Source organism: Glycine soja, chromosome 16 (assembly GCF_004193775.1).
Source record: "Glycine soja cultivar W05 chromosome 16, ASM419377v2, whole genome shotgun sequence".
Lineage (NCBI taxonomy): Eukaryota > Viridiplantae > Streptophyta > Magnoliopsida > Fabales > Fabaceae > Glycine > Glycine soja.
This window is the reverse complement of record NC_041017.1, coordinates 27,815,661-27,836,451: the sequence shown is the minus strand read 5'-3', so window position 1 is coordinate 27,836,451 and position 20,791 is coordinate 27,815,661. Positions and strand designations below refer to the sequence as shown.

General features: G+C 33.1%; 1 protein-coding gene across 1 annotated transcript; it reads right to left on the bottom strand.

Annotated features, from left to right (window-relative positions):
- Nucleotides 1-12,608: 12,608 nt before the first annotated feature.
- LOC114389922 (calmodulin-lysine N-methyltransferase-like) lies at nucleotides 12,609-18,950 on the bottom strand. The gene is made up of 5 exons (XM_028350624.1): nucleotides 18,906-18,950; nucleotides 16,630-16,724; nucleotides 16,368-16,483; nucleotides 13,713-13,845; nucleotides 12,609-13,176 (listed from the first exon to the last, which is right to left on the bottom strand). The coding sequence occupies exons 1-5, from the start codon at nucleotides 18,948-18,950 to the stop codon at nucleotides 12,894-12,896; spliced, it is 672 nt and encodes a 223-aa protein (XP_028206425.1). The 3' UTR covers nucleotides 12,609-12,893.
- Nucleotides 18,951-20,791: the final 1,841 nt, after the last annotated feature.

Below are 20,791 nucleotides of genomic sequence, written 5' to 3'. Positions count from 1 at the left end.
CTTTAAATTTGAAAATGCATGATTTAGCAAACCGGGGCTAAACAAGGTGGCAAGAGAAAGTTAGTAGAGAAGGAGTAGCATGAACCTATCAAATAGAATAAGGTTGTGTATTAGGGGCTGGAGGGTTGGAATTGACAAAAGACGATAAGATTTAAGGACGATATATAGGCTTGTATAAGGGATATGGAGCTTAGTCGTGGCTAACAAAATCTTAATGCTTGGCATAGATATGTTGAAAGCCATAAGAAGATGGAAGCTCTCTTGATCTAGGAGGATTGCTACTGGCTGCAACGTGTAAAAACCCACTGGTATCGTGAACGTGATAAGAACTCGCATTATTTTCATGTAGTTGCTCCCTAGAGGAGGAAGGAGGAATAAGGTTGGTTGCTTAATAGATGACGAGGGGTAAGAGATTAAGGATCAAAATGGGTTGTGTGGAATGGAAAAGCAATATTTTGAAAAGCTTTTCCAAGAGAAAGATGTGACAATTGAACTTGTAATGGATAATATAAGTCATCATATCACTTATAAGGATCATATTGGATTATTAGCTCCTTTCAAGCTGGAGGAGTTCAAGTTTGCAATGTTTCAAATGCATTCAGATAAATCCCCAAGTCCAAACAGACTAAACTCAGGGTTTTATAAGAGATATTGGGATGTTTGTGATACAGGTATATTTGAAGAGTGTAAGTGGATGGAGAAGGAGTGATTCCTCACGATGTTAATGATGCAAATATTGTGCTTATTCCGAAGTGTGACAAACCTACCACGATGATGGACTTAAGACCCATATCACTGTGTAATGTGGCCTTTGTGGAAGAGCAGGCAATCCTAGATAATCTATTGGTAGCTCAAGAAAATTTTCACTATTTGCAGTGTAAGACAAAAGGGAAGGTGGGTGAAACAACAGTGAAGATTGATTTTAGTAAGGTGTGCAATAGGGTTAGTTGTAAATCCATTTGCATTGTCTTGTTGACGTTGGGTTTCTTAGAAAGATGGGTAGATTGGATCGTTATGTGCTTGAATTACGTGGATTACTTTGTGTTGATGAATAATGAAAGAGTTAGACCTATTACTTTTGTGTGTGGGCTACGTCAGGGGGACCCACTGTCCCCTATCTGTTTGTCTTATGTATGGAGGGATTGAAAACCCTTATACAAAGGCGAAACACAGTGGAAGTGTCCATGGAATTAGGCTATGTAAGAATGCACTAAGCGTAAGTCATTTTCTATTTGCAAATGATTGTTATATTTTATTTCGGGCTACGAAGAAGAAGGGGAATGAAGTTTTCCAGATTCTGGAGACATATGGGGATGCTTCGAGGCAACTTACAAATTACTAGAAATTTGATATCTTATTTAGTAGGAACATGCCAGATATTGTTTGTCATGTTTTATTAGAGGTGTTGGGAGTTCGTTAGGGTTTTGGGACAGGTAAGTATCTTGGGTTGCCTTCTCTTATAGGGAGCAATAAAAAGGTGGTGCTCGCTTATGTGAAGGACAAAGTCTAGAGGAAGATCAACAAGCGGATAAGGAAGTTTTTATCAAAGGCAAGGAAGAAGGTGATAATTAAGGCAATGCTTCAGGCTATACCTATGTATTGCATGGGAGCTTTGTTGTTGCCTTCTACTTTGATTGATGAACTTCAACGCATATTAAATGCTTTTTGGTGGGGGGACGAGGAATAAATCAGGGAAAGAGATAAGGTGGTTAAGTTGGAGTAAGTTAATGATGAAGGATGAGGGGCTATGAGCTTAGGGTTAAGGATCTTATTAACGTGGGGGGGGGGGGGAGGGAAGGGATGGAATATAAATCAGTTGGTGTCTTTCTTCCCCAGGAAGAGGTTTAGGCTATGTTTAGGGTCCCTCTAGTGGCCCTTAACAGGAAGATCATCATGTTAGGAGGTGGAGTGAGGATGGTCGGTAATTTTTCCGGAGTGCATACCATGGGGCTAGAGGTTTGATGGACATTAGTAGCTTGAAGGAGGAGGGAGATTGGAAGTTAATTTGGAACCTTAAACTACCCCTAAAGATTAAGCACTTCCTTTGGAGGATAAATAGAGATGTCTTGCCCACTAGATTGAAATTGCAGCAAAAAAGGTATTTTGTGTCCTTGCATATGCCAATAGTGTGAAGGAGGCCTGGAAAGCAACTCTCATGTTCTGATGGACTGTGTGAGAGCTAAGCAAGGCTGGGTTTTGGTGGGACTTCATTTGTGGGTTTATCAAATAGTTAGTTGTGTGGAAGGTATGAAGGAGTTCATGTTTCAGATGTTACCTTCAAGTGATCGGAGAAGAAGTTAAAGGGTTGCATGATTTTATGGAGCCTTTGGAGAAAGAGAGAGAAATGAGTTAATTTGATAGTCTACTAGAGTAGAAGGAGCTCACATTCTATTTAGAGCTCGTGACTGCTTATCTCAATGGAGGTTAGCTCAGGAGCTGGATGCTTATGTAAGGGACCAACATCTTACTTCTCACAGAGTGACATGCTAGGAGAAGCCAAGACGTGGATTTGTGAAGTGCAATGTGTGAATGTATGAATACATGATTTTGATGATGCCAAAGAATAATCAAACAAGGTTGCGTTTAAGATTACTTCAACAAACATTCAAAGGTTAAGCATTGCTTCAAGATTAATTCAAGATCAAGCTTTGCCTCAAAACAAAGTATTTCCAAGATATCCAAGGTTATGGTAATCGATTACCTAGCAGTGTAATCAATTACCAGAAGACAATTTTGAAAAAACAGCTTTTAGAAGGGTTTTGAAATTTGAATTTAAAAGTTGTAATCGATTATCATTGATGTGTAATCGATTACCAGCAACGAAACTCTTGAAATTCAATTTGAAAAGTTATGACCCTTCAAAACATAACTGTGTAATTGATTACCAGAAACCTGTAATTGATTACCAGTGAAGAATTTCAGAAAAAGTTTTTTGAAAAGACACATCTCTTCAAACCATTTTGAAAAGGCATGAAGGGCCTATATATATGTGTGTCTGACTTCAAAAAGCAAGAGAGAGATATTCTAAGAAAACTTCATTGCCAAATGCTCTATCAACAACTCTTGGGCAAACACTTGTAAATCTATTGAGAGTTCATCCAAGGATTTCAAATTGTATTATCATCTCTAAAAGAGAGAAATTCCTCTAGAAACTTCAAGTTGTATCATCCACTCTAAAGGAGAGAAATCTTTCTCTTCATCTCAAAAAGTCAGTTGTGATCAAGAGACTGGTTGTCTCTTGAATTGTGAGTTTCCTGAACACAAGGAAAAAGGATTCCTCGGGTGTTCAGAAGTTGTAAAAAGGATTTTTACAAAGTTATTGAAAATCTCAAGTGGGTTACTTGAGGACTGGACGTAGGCACGAGAAGTGGCCGAACCAGTATAAATCGAGTTTGTATTTCTCTCTTCTCTTATCTCATTTATTTTATTGCAATCAATTTTATCTTGCGCATTTAAAAGAATATTGTTAAATTGATTGTTTCGTCTTCTTCTTCTTCTTCTTCTTCTTCTTCTTCTGCATTCTAAGTCTATCCTTTAAAAAGGGAGTTAAAGTTTGTTAGTGGAGAAATTTTGAAACTTAATTCACTCCCCTCTTAAGTTATTGAGGCCACTTGTTCAACACAATGTGGATGTGACATTCTTTGAAGGAAAGAGGAGTGTGGGGATTAGTATCTATAACCAATATGAGAATGGTGCTTTTGTTAAAGCAAAGTCAGCTACTTAGAAATTTTATCCCTCGATTAAGGAGGGAGAACCTTTCGCTTTACTCACTGCCCTACAACAAATGCAGTATCTGGGGTAAGAGAAGATGATGTTTGAGGCCGATAATAAAGGGGTCACAGATTGGTTCTATGGGAGGAGGATAGGCTCACTACTAAAAAAAAGGGTTTCTACGATGGTCGAAAACAACATACAATGACGGTAACCGTCGTTGAAGTTAACGTTATTGAAAGTTAACACCGTCTTAGAAAAACTCAACCTTCTAAGATGGTGCTTACGTAAGCACCGTCGTTGAAAGCTTGCTTTCTAAGAAAATGCTTACGTCAACACCGTCTTAGAATGTAATTTCATTTTACCTCTCCATCTCTCATCAATGTCATTACACTCGAGCTAATTATATTTAAATAACTAACTATTAATCCAACACTAATGCAATAAAATAATGAAGGACTAACAATTAAAGAGACGACTATATATATATATATATATAGCAGTTGTATATTTGTTGGTGATAGTGGAAAAAATTGTTTGTAGAACAATAAAAGTATTAAAATTACAATGCATTCAAATGGACAATGACAAGTGACAAGTGTAGAAATATAAGTCCAACCTCAATAACTGTTTGGAGCTTTATTCAGTAGATAATTATTAAATAATACACATGCTGAACACATTCATTACCTTTGAATTTTTTTTCAAAAAAGATAAAGCACAATGCCATATTACCATGTCTTCTATACTCAACCCATAAAAGGTGTCCCTACCATAAGATAGTCAAAGAAGTTGGCTTTCAAGGGAACAGGAATAACAACAATGTGGAATACTAGCTAGTAGTTATATATTTCCACAGTCCATTGAAATGAAGTGTCTATCTAATATACATATTGTGCACATGCAATATTTGCTATTGTTGTAATCATACAAAAACATTTACAAAAATTGTACCAATACAAGATAACCATGATATTCATAGACTAGAAAAATGAATACACAATGTTATTAACAAGGAATAAACAGTTTATCTTACAATTTCACTCTTGGTCATAACATAAGGAACTACAATGAAGTAGGGGAAACAATGACAAACTTCAAATGGTTGAAGGTAAGAACATCCTGTACAAGATGGCAATCACAAAACATGAATAAACCAACACGAAGAGCGAAACAAATAGAATGGGGAGCAGAAAGGAATGCTATTGGTTCTCCTTAACAATTTTTGAGTTTTCAAGTATGAACTTTCTTTCCTTGTACTTCTGGGATGCTTCATAAGCTCTTTCATACTTCCAACCCAACACTTCATGGCAATTGCCACAATAAACATCAACAACAGTGTGGAGGCCAATCAAGAGATGCGTATCTTCTTTTGGCCCCGTGACAATATTGATTACATGGGAAAACAGAAAGGGTCGGTCGTTTCTTCCCTAGTTATAAAATTTATGACAATAATATAAGAAAATGATGTGGGAAAGCTTTTGTAGGGGTTAAAATCATAATACCAAAGTATCTTAGATTATCTCTCAGAATTTGTTTTAATATTTCTTTATTTTCTTTTAATTTCTTTTCTTGTTTAATAAGGACTATACTTTAGTATTAATATAAATGAGGGCAAGTGCTTTATGTTTTGTATCTCATTTAACATCATATCTTACTATTAGCACCCACTAGGTTTGGCTTAGTGGTGGGGAGTTTATTTAGTAGCTGCATGAGGTCGTAGGTTCAATCCTCATTGTTGCTATTGTAGAGTAAAAAAAATTCTTAATATTAGTGTACCTATTCTCTCATATATCATGTACCTATTCTGCTTAAACAACTCATGCACACGTACTACTTAACCAAAAACTCAGACTTAGTTCCTTGAAGAAATAAATGGTATTGACGTTATTCCATGTGTCTAAGAAGCCTACTCTAGTGTGTATTGTGTATGATCCCTTGTGGTAAATACTCATGAATCACATGAATGAATGACTGTTGTTAAACTACATTGAGGAAGCATGTATTGAAATTAAAAATATGTGGCCTTCATTTTCCTTTTCAGGTAGCCGTTTAGAAGTTATAGTTTAACATACACTATACAATTATCACAACAGAAAAACATTTCGTTTACCAAAAACCAGGGCTATTTATGTTAAAAAGCGTATTAAGGTTCCACACAAAAGATAATCAACTTCTACTTACTAGATATGACAAACAGGTAGTAGTTCACTTTCAATCTACAGTCGGAGGCAGAAGACACAGTCGGCTACACACACCATAATTCCTCCTTTTGTACACAATACTCCAAGACCATGAAAAACATTGAATTAGTGAGAAAGAAGATATATCAAAGATAATACAAGGAATTAGCATCAACATTATTGTCATTAATCAATAATGTATAAAATATAAAACCATCGTGAACATGCTTACATAGAAAACATAAACAAATAACTTCTCTTTACCAATCTACCCAGGTAATTATCTCTTCTGCATGTCCTTGTCCAAAATTGATTAAGGCAGTCGTTAGCACACCAATAGTAAGAAGTGCACCTGAAATTAACACACCATACTTAATCAAACTCAAGTAAACAACATAAGTTGAATGACAAGGACAACACAATCACAAAGAACAACCAGGTCCAATCCAACTACAAAAAAAAAAAAAAACAAAAACATTAAGATTAGCCATCTCCAATTACCACACAATGTAAACTTCATGCATCCCTCAATGCCAATTCATATTCCATCGCACATTACAATTTAAATTTCAAACTATGAAATTCCTTATTTCTTCCTTTGCAAATCCAAATAGAGCCAATTTTATCTGCATATTCGTGTGCAGGGACAAAGGGCGTTCATTACACTTACACCCTATGTCCTTCACATTTCACCAACTTGGAAAGAAAATAAAATAAAAAATAGACTCCTTTTTCACACACTAGAAGTGAAAACTCTAATGCCTAAGGTACCAGCTGATTCATTTCCTAAATCCATTAGCATTCAGAGATCAGCAATAACAAGTTAATAACTTCATTGATGACACTCAAACTTAGTAGATTCAACAATTAGAATAAAATTCAGCAACCCAAGTAAATTTGTTGCACTCACATACCATCCGTCATAAAGCAAGGTCACAGATTTGGTGTATTTTTGGTGTTCTATCATTTTATATGAGTGAAGTATAAGTTCTGGATACTCATGAGTTGATCACCTTCATTCCTATATTGTTTTTCTGCATACTCATGAGTTGTGGATACTCATAAAGTACAAGGTGATCACCTTCATTCCTATATTGTTTATATAAAAATATGGTAAAACCATTACATGCTCTGGGTACCTTAGAAACATCCACAAAAGAACAGCAAAGAAGATCTGTATTATATCTTGAATTTTGGATAAAGATGTAGCAACATCTGCTCCTGATAAAATAAAAAAATTCTTGTCAATACCAAAAGCTGCACCTTGCTCAACAAGCATAAACACCAAATCAAAACATAAATGATAGAAATTGAGCATAAGATAAATTTAATATAAAAAAAACATGGCATCATTATACCAATTAATACTCTAAGGCAAGTATAACATTTGAGTAAATGAGCAATAGTTACTGAAACAAGCATTTATGACACAAAGCACTTAGTATGTGTGTCCTGGCTCTAAACTACAAAATGCTGAGGAATGAAGATACTATCAACACAATACAAATATAGTTGACTACATCAACAACAGCAAAAAAAAAAGAAGATATATATAGTTGACAAAATGTAAAGTTGCTTTGATTAGAGGGTCTTGAAAAACTACATTATCTTACATAATTCAATACTACACTAGACAACAGATCATTTCAAACAATTTTTTGCATCATAGAGTGACTTCACCTTACCTGGTTTAGTTCTGTTTTTTTGCTGCAACAGAGGTATAAAAGGCCCAAAACTATAGATAGATAGTACGGGATGTAGGAACCTCCATTACATCTTTAACCTACTTTAGTTTCTTGCATTTAAATATTTAGATGGGTAACTATGCAACATTAAACTTTGAAATATTGTCTGGAATGAAGTTGACTATCCCTTTATGGGCCATTTATTCACAAAAAGAACAGACATTAATGTTATGTTAAAGGAACAATGGAAGAATTAATTAGAATTGATGATAACAAGATAATACATCAATAACACAATCATAAAGACAAAATTTGATCATCAAAGATCAAGCACAGTAGTTGTAGCATCGTGACAAAAACAACGTGATTACAACCTATTATTTTCAAGCCTATAGAGCTTAAGCTTGACTCAATTACAAAAACCCAGTCTAACTTCAAGTTTGAGCTTGTTTATTCAACTAGAAAGAGTTCGATTGATCAATTAATTATAACATTCCAAGGGTAATTGTTTTTTTATAGGGTATCTTATTCCAAAAGGGTATCTTCAAGACCAAATAAGCAAAGAAAAAGAGAAGCTTACCTTCGTGAACACTTGCAGGGCGCGACAACTAAAGGGTACGAGGCCAAGGCACGGTGGTGCGAAAGTCAGAAAAACACGTGACGCAGAGATCAGGGTGGTGCGACAAGCTCGGGTTCCTTTGCGGAGGTCACGGTGGTGTGAGAGTCGCGACTCCAGCTGAATGACGAATTTTGAGAGAGAGGGATTTCGATGTTCACTAGGCGCGCGACAGGAAAATGATGTCCTGCAATTATTATATCATGCAAAGTTAACGACGGTGTAAACGTAAACCTGTCTCTGTATCTCACGATTTCTACGACAGTGTTTACAGATACACTGTCTTAAATAAGTTCCAGTTAATTGCAAAAATGTCCCTACCTAACCTACTAAGACGGTGTTAGAAGTAAACGTCGTTGTAGAAGTACCATATTTACATAAATGCTACCGTGTAGCCTAATACGACAGTTTTGTTGCAACTGAGGTCGAAGGTGCATTGTAAAAATGACTTTTTTTTTTTAGTAGTGGCTACTTAAAGTTTAGTCATATTATGGAGAAATGTAGGAAAATTATAAGTTTATGCTTAGAATTTTCAGTTTGCTTTATTATGAGACAAGCAAATCTAGTAGCCCACAATATTACTAGGGCATCTAGAGATTATGCTAGTTTTCATATTTCCAATAATCCACCTACTTGTATTGTTGACCAATTGACTTTGGATATAATATGATTATATTTCTCTAAGGAAAAAAACGTTATGTTACTTTCATTCAACAGAGAAAGTGATGAGGGTTATTGCATATACCAATCCCGTCCCATTGTTACATATATTTTTCTAAGACGTGAATTTGTGAAGTGCAATGTTGATGCGGCATTCTTTGAAGGCAAGAGGAGTATGAGGATTAGTATCTGTAATCGATATGAGAATGGTGCTTTTGTTAATGCAAAGTCAGCTACTTAGAATTTTTATCCCGCAGTTAAGGAGGGAGAACCTTTCACCTTTCTCACTGCACTACAATGGATGCAGGATCTGGGGTAGGAGAAGGTGATGTTTGAGGTCGATAATAAAGGGGTCGCGGATTGGTTCTACGGGAGGAGGATGGACTACTTGAAGTTTAGTTCTGTTATGGAGAAATGTAGGAAAATGATTAGTTTATGCTCAGACTTTTCACTCTGCTTTATTATGAGACAAGCAAATCTAGTAGCCCATAATATTACTAGGGCATCTAGAGATTATTCTAGTTTTCATATTTTCAATAATCCACCTATTTGTATTGTTGATCAATTGACTTTGGATATAATGAGTATATTTCTCTAAGAAAAAAAAAACATTGTTACTTTCATCCAATAGAGCAAGTTATGAGGGCTATTACATATACCAATCCTGTCCCATTATTATCCCCATCAAGAGAACAATTGTGTGAAAAAGAATACGGGAGAAACAATTTTATTAAATAATTGAGTGGATAATTAAGTGATTCATTCTTTTAATCTTGTTACAAATAAATGTTTACTAGATTCGACCATAAAATATGAAAAAGAAGGTAAATCTTATTTTCAGATGTATGAGGTAGATAGAGATAGAAAGAAAGAAATATATAAAAATGACATAATAAATGATGTAATAATAAAGTTAAAGTTAAAAAATAGAATAGAAAGTGATTGTATATTTAGAGTTAAATAAGTTTTTGGTTCCCTACCCATTTCAATTTTTTATTTTTATTTTAAAAAAATGTCTATTTTTAGTCTGTTAAATTTAAAATAACTAATTTTAATTCTTTTTAAAAAAATATTTTTAGTTTCTTATTTATTTTTTATTGTCAAAAAATAGTTTAAGAGAGGGTCTAAAAATAGACAAAAAATTAATTTTACAGAAATTAATTTTGAAAAATAAAAGTAAATGAGGGATTAAAAATGAACAATTTTTTTTAAGGTACTAAAACTAGTCATATAAAATTCGATAGGAAATAAAAGTGGGTAAATTTTAACAAAGACTAAAAATAAAATATGAAATAGAGAAGAAATTGTTTAACCTGTATATTTAGCATTACTCTGTAAAATATATCTTTCCTTATTCAATAAACAAGGGCCAATAACTTCCAAAAAATAATTCTATAATTGAATCTGGCCAAACTTTAATTTGATGTCATCAAGTTTGGTAGCGAGTATAATTGACAAACTGAATCCCACCCAAAAAAGACATGAAACAGAATTGACAAATTGAATATCATGGTGACAAAGAAAAGCTCCTGTTCGATCGTTTCGTACTTCTTTAATTGTAAGCTACTTTGAAATGTCAGTAATGTCAATAATTTTCCCTTGCTTTCGTCATTAATGATGGTCTGATCAAAATAAGCTTAGCAAAAGTTTCACATACTTTATTTTCTCTTTTTTTATATGTGAATGCAACACAAATAAAGGGACACATTTTGGTAATCTAAGCATATTATGCATCTTATTGTGAGATAGAGTGATCATAATGGGTAAAGTCAATTATACGTCAGATAAATATAAAATTCATTGATCCCACATGTAAACATTCTTCTACTTTTTTGTTGTGGTACAATAAATATGTTCAAATGAAAGATAATAGAAAAATGCTTTAATTTGGTGGGGGTTTTTTTTATATGTACTACGTAGAAACATTTCAGACGTGAAATTTAGTTATCTTAAAAGAAATAAAGATGCATTCAACTTGGAGGAAAACTGATTCTTTCATCAACTTGGGGTTTGTGTGAAAGAAGATGAACAATACAGTACAAAGGAAAGAAATCAACTCACTTTTAGGCCAAGATAAGATGACAATTAAAGTCCACTCCTCACTGTGGTTTACTTTCCAATTTCAACTTTTCCTTAATATTTATACACACGAAAGATAATGTGAACAAATATCATGAGTTTAGTTTTCATGTCAATGTAAAGTGTAAATAATTGTATATTATCAATCAATTAAAAATTATTTTAGATATAATTTCTAAAATAATTATTATAAAAATTAATAATATTTATTTCTCATCTATTTTCACTCATTCTTTCTATTTTGATTCACCCCTCCCAAACAGGGCATAAGTGTTAATGGAGGCTTGTGAACCGTTTTTTTTTTCAGGCAAGACTTGTGTAACTTTAAGAGTGAGATGTGAGAACCTAAGAAAATATGAGGTAGGCAATGCATTGTATATCTAATCTGCCCAAATACCTCCATCTCAATACTCTATTCTAACACCGAAGTTCAATTTGCAACAAAAAATTGTCTACTTTCGGCGGTCATTTTTCTGAATGTATACTTTATACCCCATTTTATACTAGCCATGAAGACATTAAAAACAATCCTAAAGTTCAAAACTGAAAGGTCGTTAGTAGTTTACAGTTCCTTGATGTGAAACTAAATCATTTTCGTTTTATATGTGAGAATTAATATTTCAGTGCTTGACATGTTTATCAGATAAGTTAATTCTACCATAAATAATTATGAAATCGTTAAAATTTAAGGTCATAGTTTTTTGTATCCACAAAAATTTGAATCCAAAATTTTGTCTAAAATAAAAATAATTTAGCATTAATTACAATATCCCAGAAGGAAGGCTGGGTAGGAAAGTCTTTTTTTTTTTTTCTAAACCACATGTATCCACAGTTGAAGTCAATCCTATTTGATTTGGATAATATTATTATAAATAACAAAATTTTTCTTTCAATAAAACTGAAATAATCTCATGTCAGTTGATTTACATATTTGGTAGTAGGATAGGGAAGCCTTTGATTAAATAATTTGGAAACCTTGTTTTTACATTGATTAAAATAGCACCTGGTATAAACTATTATAACCGACTCAGAACTGTATGAGGCTTGTCTCTGGCTCCCACTCTTTTATCTACAAGATCATCCTTTTTTAGAAAGCAGTATGAAAATTTGACAAGGGTCCAAGGAGACATTCAGTCAAGTCCAATTGACAAAGCAACAAATGGAAATTAATACTAATAGTTGCTTCCGTAATAGCTAAGAATCCCGTGTCATGTACATACATAATCTCACTACAAAAGCACATCCCATTACTGTTACAACCAAGAGAAAAAGCGAGAGCATGAATCCACTTGGATTAAATTCTAGTTTAATCGAACCAATTGCTAGCTTTTCACACAGTGCAGCTTCATTCCACTGGTGGAGTTGCTTTGTTTTCCCAATGGACTGCTCATCTAAAAGCTTTACACTTATAAGTATGATGCTTCAACGAAGATAAGGAAGCTTTTTTTTTTTTTTGTCAAAAGTTGAAGTGCAAAAACCAATAGCAAATCCTAGATACCATTACAGATAATAAAACCTCAACAAACCCACACATGATTCATCTAACCTGCCATTTTTAATCATATATGGGGCACAGTAAAGCAAACATTTTGATCACTACTAACACATACTATTATCAGACGCAGAACTTTTAATTACTTTTTTTCCTTCTTTTAGCTGCTATGATCAAGTGGATTAGCCAAAAAAAGAAAAGGTTTTTCTTATCTGGGGTGCTTTTAGTATTAATCTTCACTTTAGTGGTGAATCACTGCATACATATTCGTTTGAGCCTTCGTGGCTGAGAAGAGTGCTGTCTACTGAATATGTGACCCCAACAAAATAATATATGACGCAACGAAAGCATGCAATTGGTAAGTGTCTGTATTAGGACAATTCCTGTCCCGGAATAGGTTTGAACTTTGTCTAGCAAGGGTCAACCAACAATAGAAAGAGGCCACGGGAGAATGTCTGAAAGAAATTTCAAAGGGTAATTCTGATTAAGAGAGGATAGTGGTGGCCTTTGTCATAACTGAGCCAAGAGTCCCTATCTTCATTCAAGAATCCCTCGTGACGTTTCCAAACTTCTTTGTCATAGTTCTCCATTACGCTGAAATGCAAGCCATTTTCCTTGGCCACCTCCAAGAACAGGTCCAATGAGTAGCCTCTTTTGGGACTTAAAAATATAGCCTCAGAAGATCCTGCTTTTGATAATAAATGTTTGACAATACGAGCAAGGTCTCTGTGGAAATCCTTAAAGAAAGTGCTGTCAAAATGACACAATCAGTGTCGTAATATAAAGATAAGACAAGCATAAAGACCAAAACAAAAAGCAAGTCAAGCTGCATGCATGTGAATCTGCTGATGCATCTCGTACAAGATATAACTTCCTTTTGCCAACTTGAAGAATAAATATAAATATCTGAACATATACCCAACTTGAAAATTGAAGCTGATAAAAAGTTAACTAAAGAAAACAAAGAAAATTAACAGCATTTGCCAACTGACGTACATGAATGCAGAAGTTTGTTTATTATATGTGTGTGTGTGTAAAAGCTCCAACCAGATAAATGAGAGATTGTATCTCATGACTACTACCTCAAGCTGAATCCTTTCTCTGAACTGATCTTTATCCAAATTATAAAGGGATAGAAAAATGCTATTGGCAGGAAATGATATTTTCCAATAAGCAGTTTCAGGCTTACAGCTATATCACAAGAACTGCAAATAGTATTTTTCATCTAAGGATGGAAAAATGCATTCAAACCAGGTATGAAATAGTCCAAATATCAAACATCTTACCAATCAATTGCAATGTTGATATCAAATGTGTCTGCAACATTAGAATTATCTTCCTGATTCCAGTGAAGAGTCATAGACTTTACAACTGTATCTTCAAATGCTCCAGAGTTAGCTTCAATGTTACGCTGAGTATCTGATGGTCATGGAAGAGCAATCCCAATCAACTAGAAAATATTTAATAACAGTATATTCTCAAAAGGGATATTGTTGCAAGCAATTTTATTTTGAAAGGAAGAGCCTTAGTTATTGTGCTGATTACAATGAGAAAGAAAAAAGGAAAAAGCAAACTTCACATTAAGTGCAAAGTGAGAAACGTTAAACAAGTAGTGTTCAATCCAAAAACAGAGTAAATGATGCTGAAACACACAAGCAGGGAGTAATACCAACAGACTACTATGGTTCTTTGAAAAAAGTAATATCTATAAGTTGATAGTTGTTGATACTTAAATATGTACTTCCAATAGTGTTGTTTGAATAAACTTCTCAACAAATACTAAATAAATACTTATAGAAAAAGAAAATAAGAAAGGAGAATGAATTAAGTTTTCTCCTCTAAATTAAAATTAACTTATGCATAAGTTAAAATCAACTTTTGGAAAAATTAAATGAGAACTTTTATAAAAGTTGAAGGACATAAGTGGATTTTAACTTATTTCAGAAACTTAACTTCTATAAATGTTTTTACTGTTGCACCTATATAGTGATATTTAGATGCAATGTGCCAAAATAACATATATCCCAAAAGCTTCTTCCTGCATGCCTCTTTTAATAGAACAAGATATTGAAAAATTCTTAAATGAAACAATACTATCTGCATAGTAGTTTTCAAATTTATCTTGATGCATGATAAAGCAATATAACACTGCAACAAATACTACCATGAACCAATCTAGCAAACATCCAATTTGAAGTCACTGAAAATGGAAATAAGTTTCATAAGATATATTTTGTGGTAATTTTCCTGCATTATTTAAATTTTCTAAATGCATTATATAAAAACCAGACTTATATGTAAGATAATGCATCCGGTCTGAATTTAATAAATACCACAACTAAACCACAAGATTACGCATCAGTTCTGGATTTAAGGTTTTTATCAGTGTTACATGGTTCGTGGTATGGTTAGGTATGTGGCAAGGAACTTTTCCTGGTGCACAGTACAAGATGATATGATTATTCAGCTCGTTATTTTAGATTGAAATTTGTTTAGGGTTTGATCACTATGCATAAACTTCAAATTATATTATTAAGTAATAAAAATATTATGATGCATGAGTCAGAAAATAACATAAGTAATTGAACAGGCACAAAACTAGCCACTGTTCATTGCTCTTTTTTTTTATCATTGCTACTGTTCATTGGCACAAAACTAGCTACTGTTCATTGGCACAAAACTAGCCACTGTTCATTGCAAACATCCAATTTGAAGTCACTGAAAATGTTATGCATTTTGCACTTTCCATCCCTAATGGTCTATTGTGTTCCTAGCCCTTCTCTCCCTCCAGCAGCCTTCATCTATCTACAGCTGCTGCCGTGGGAAAGTTCCCTGACTTCCTTGGCACATCCTTGTTCCTCTACCTTTCCTTCCACTTCCGTTCTTCTATCCCTTGGAATGCATCTCTGAACATTTTGGGCGTAAACAACCATTGGTCACCATAGATTCAAATGAACCATTTAATAATGGTTATTATACTAGCAAGTTATTGCCATTACTGAAAATTCAGAATGTTGTTTATTACATAGCAAAGCAAAACATCTGTTTGTGCCCCCTCCTAGAAAAAGTTCATCTTCCCTAATCAAAAGACAAAGAAAAGCCAGTCACTACTCTTAGTAATAACAGAAATTTTTTCCTTCTTAAAAAACTAAGCTAGCAATTAACTGCACAGGAATAAGAAAACCCACACCAAGTTTTCTATCACTTTCCAACCTGTTTGTCAAGGTTGTGACATACTAGCTTTGCTTTTGCAATATCTAATTTAAGTGATATTTTTTCCTTTACATAAAGAAAGCAAAAAAACTGACAATTGAGATTCATAATAACTGTGCATACTCTTGGACAATTACTTCCATTTCAAGAGTAGGATATATACATCTATAGAGGAGCACAACAAAATATCACAAAATTGCTACCTAAGTCATCTGATTTGTCAACTTCCACTCTTTGGTACAACATTCAAAACCTCTTACCAAGTTCATTTCTCACTAACCATTCTATCTGCCATGTTAACAGGAAGTATCACACTCGAGTGAATAAACACTTTTCCAAAATGAGTTTAAACAATGTTTAGGGAAGAAACATATCCACTAAGAGGAGTGCTAGGAACACACTCCTTCAAATATGATCTGAGACCCACCAAATTTTGTCATTTTCAATAAATTTCAGCCATTAAAGGAGAGTGTGTTCCTAGCATTTCTCTTCAACTAATGATCGCATCACAGGCATTATCAAATTAACATTAGATTTTACATATAACAACTGACCTTTAAATCGTGAAGAAAGTTTAAAAGGAAAAATAAATTTGTTTAAATTTATACCCAGAAGGCACTATGGTACCTTCACATTCATTTTTGGCAAAGATATTGAACTCTTTAGAATACAATTAAATTCATAAGTTCAAAACTATTATCATACATATAACTATACCAAAAGGATACAATCTACTACTTGTGAATTTCCATCTGAGATTACAACCTCCGTTGCCTCCTTAGCAGCTGCAATAACAAATCCAGCCAAGCCGTAGCCAGAACCAAGCTCAATAACTTTTTTAGACCTAAAAGAATTTACATGCACACCAATGATAAAAAAATATATATAAAAAGTTATACCAACAAAAGGTAACAGAAAAATAACAGTGAAAAGATGCTAGCTATACTCAGAGTAAAATCTTCAAGAAAGAACAAAATACAGTTTTCAAACCTGAATATATCTGCATGTGACAAGCAATAGAGAGCAAGAACATCTTCTGATGGACAATTACCTGCAGAAGACATAATGGATTTATAAGCATTACACTGTGAAAAGGAAATGCCCAGAATTAATATTTAGAAATAATGAAAATCCTAAGTCTTTGAAACGATCAACTATAGCGTTTCAACCAAAATCTAGGAGCAGATAACATCATCATTTTCTTTTAAATAAAAAGGGTGACCCAGTGCACAAGGCTGCCGCCTAGTGAGGTTTAGGGAGGGTATGTTGATATATAGCAATTTTCTATATCTACTGCAAATAACCTAAAGATTACTACTAAAGCTATATAAAAGACTAAAGAGAATAAGATAAAACTTCAGATATTTCATTCATTGATTATAATAGGTAAAGATGAGTATATTTATACAGTCTTAAATGATATCAATGGATAATAATTATCCAAATGCCAAATTCATATTATTCTAAAACAAGTAAAATAAAAACTACAATTATAAAATATAATTTTAACTCTATCCTATATAGTCCTTGGACCATTTTATTTTGGGCCAAGAGCCCCTCCTATCATATGTGTATGCAGTCTAACATCTGCCAATAGAGAGGCAGTATGTAGGATTTGAACTTGTGACACTGCAAGGTCACAAGGATTTGAATTTATGTAGAATTTTTGGTGGAAGTGTTTGTAGCATTATTGTTATCATTGTTGTTATTTCTATGATTTCTCCAACTATTATTTGTTATTCTACCACTTCTTAACAATATGCAATTTTCATTATGACTTGTTCTTAAGATCGAAATTTTGGCAAACTAGTCCCACCGGGTGTGTCAATTTGTTAATCATGTAAATTGTATTTATTCCTCGAAAGGAAAATATTTTCAAGATAGTAAAGGAATTTTCACTGAATGGTTTTATTAACAAATAAGTGTTTAAAAGTGACATAGAATCTATTTTTGATTATGAATTCTTTTTGGTCAAATAAGCAAGTTCATCATTTTTAACTTAATAGATAATTGTTTAATATTTAATGCAAATTACGATAATAATTTTGATAAATATATTCATTTTAGTTATAATTAGGTTGTAATTCATAAGATAATAGAATAACTTTTGATAAAAGTATTTTCGATTCAATAATTAGTTTTTAAGTAATTTTGATAATAATAAAAAAAATAGGGATTAGAAAAGTAAGATTTTGAAAAGAAATGGAGATTGGAAAAAGTAAAAGATTTATAAATGTATAATAAAATAAACAAATATGAATTCATAAAAATGATAGAATACATATACAATGACCTGCTGAACCTTAGTCAATTTCAATGTAGGTATGTTGGTATTTTGAGGAATTAAATGATTGTGTATTAACCTCCTGAAATTAGCAATTAGTAGTTTTATTTATAGATTTACAATAATAATAGTCAAATTACATGATTTCAACACGTGTATTACAATATTTCTAAATACATTGATCTAATATTAGTGATTGTCTTTATATAACTTCTCCGCAACCGATGGTACTTTGATTTGTCGAAAATACTTTACTTTCCAGCACTTTCCAATCCCACGTGTTAATAAAGTTATCGAAAACAACATTCTTAAATAAAATAAGTTCTTTCAATTGCATAATCAAGTTTCTCAAATTTTTTTACATATCCTACTTGTTTTCGAAGCGTTTCCTTCATTCGTCTTTAAGCAATTACATCGGAATTTGATTTCCGTAACTTAATTAAATTTTACAATACAAAGATAACATTATCATACTATCCCAAGGACATTATGTTGAGAAATTTTTTAAGAGGTTAGGTTTGGTTACTATGACCTTAATCTAGTGAGTACTCCTTATGCTAACTCACAATTGAAAAAAAAAAAACAGAGGAGACTATGTTGACCAAACTCAGTATGCCCAAATTATTGGGAGTCTACTGCATCTAATGAACTTTTTAAGACCAGAAATTGCATATGTAATAGGCAGATTGAGTAAATATACTTATAATTCTGATGAAGACTATGGTATTGAGTATAGTAGATTTCCTGTTGTACTAGAAGGTTATAGTGATGTTAATTGGATCTCCAATTTAGATGAGACAAAATCCACTAGTAGTTATGTGCTCACACTTGGTGGTGGTGCGATTGCATGAAGATCAACAAAATAGTCCATAATTGCAAGATAAACTATGGAATCAAAGTTTGTAGCTCTAGAGTTGGCTGATAGTAAGGCTAAGTGGTTGAAAAAATTATTAGCCTATGTTCCTTTGGGAATGAAACCAACCCTGTCAGTGTCAATGTACTGTGATAACCAATTAGTGATGACCATCGCGAAAAACAAAACCTTTAATGGAAAAAGAATAGACATATAAAATTGAGACATAACGTGGTAAAACAATTCCTAAAGGATGGAACAATTACCATTGACTATGTGAAGTTAGAAGGAAATTAGACAGATCCTCTAACGAAACCCTTAGGAAAGAAACTAATATACGAAACATTGAGGGAAATGAGACTTAAGTCACTTGAAACAAACAACCTTTGTAATTGGAGATCCCATGAAGAAGGTTCATATGGGTAAGAACAAGTCACTTGTTAGTTCTGCTAGCACTAAAATTAAATAATTTTAGTCCATTCCTATGGTGTAAGAAAGTGTTAGATACATTGCATTAATGAGAGGTTAAACTTTATGTGATTGAGAGAAAGCTTGACAACATATAAAGTTTTTAATGATTTTTATATCCCTTATGGGTGGTGTATGATTTGCAATATACACGATATGAAATCACCTATATAAGTGTCAAGTGAGACTGCTTGTATGAGATTATGGCAAAATCTTTAGAGCATTCATGAGTACCAAACGCGCGCATGACCTATTAGCGCAAAATAACGATAAGAATTGTGGGGGTGTAATGTGATTAGTAAACCACTAACATATATAAAGCGTTTTTGATTTATATAGCTTGCTACACCCACTTATGCTATGCATTACATTCCATCAATTTAGGATTGGTTCATATAACTTGCTACACCAAGCCGAAACATTATATCCTAACCAAAAACTTTGTTTTTTCTCTTTTTATCCTTTTAAAATATTTTTTTTAAAAAAAATTTCCCTTTTAAAACCTTTTGAAATATGTGGGGGATTGTTGTGTCTTGTGAAGTATTTCAAAAGTTCCAAATCTCACATTGAGTAGTTTAGCCTTTCTCAAAAAGTTTATATATCTACAAGAGATAAGATGGGTTAAACTAGCTAGCAAGAGACAAAGATCTCGCATGAAATCAGACCAACTGGGCATTATATATAAATTCTTAAGAAAAATGTGTCTAACACACATCTTGAGTCTAACTCTTGCCTCATCATTCTGCATCACTCAGGTGCCATCACCAACAACTATTAAATTTTAGCTTGATTGGTTTGATAAGTGTCAACAAATATTTATTTTAATTGGTTTGAAAGCTAAAGCAAAAGAGATAAACTCATGTGTTCTGTTTTTTATTCATAAATTTTAGGGGTCAATAGCATTGAAGCAACACGGATATAGTTTTTTGTATGCTGCAATATCTCAGCTTTTTACATCAGCAACATTTTACTTCTTTTGTTTCAATACTCCATAAATGTGGTTAAGGATGGGGAATTCAGTTTCGGAGAGTGCGATACATGTAGCGCAGGGAATTTACTCTTTACCTTTCATCTGATGACAACAACCACAATTTATTGACCCTCCAAGTTTAAAATCTTACCATACACTGTACCAAGGCTCCTCAGCCATGTTTATCCTTGAATCCATTTAACAGATTATAACACGTGATAAAATAAAAAGTGAATAGAACACATTGAAACTATGCTCCGTCGCCAATTAAGTTATCCTATACCACAGTCCTATACTCCTATTTTACCTCTCCTTATATATAAAATTCTGTTTGTTAGAAGACGTGCAAATGAGGTGCATCATTCTCTAGCTAGGACATTTGTTAATAATCCTAGCCCTCATGTTTTCTCGTGTATGCCACACTATATTTCCAATTACGTTGCAATGGAATTGAATAAAGGTTGCTACTATAAATTTTTTTAAAAAAATCTTATTTCAAAAATTGAATTTTTATTTAAAGTCACACTTTGAAATCACGATTTACTCATTTCTGCGTTTTTTAAAAAATTTATCAAAG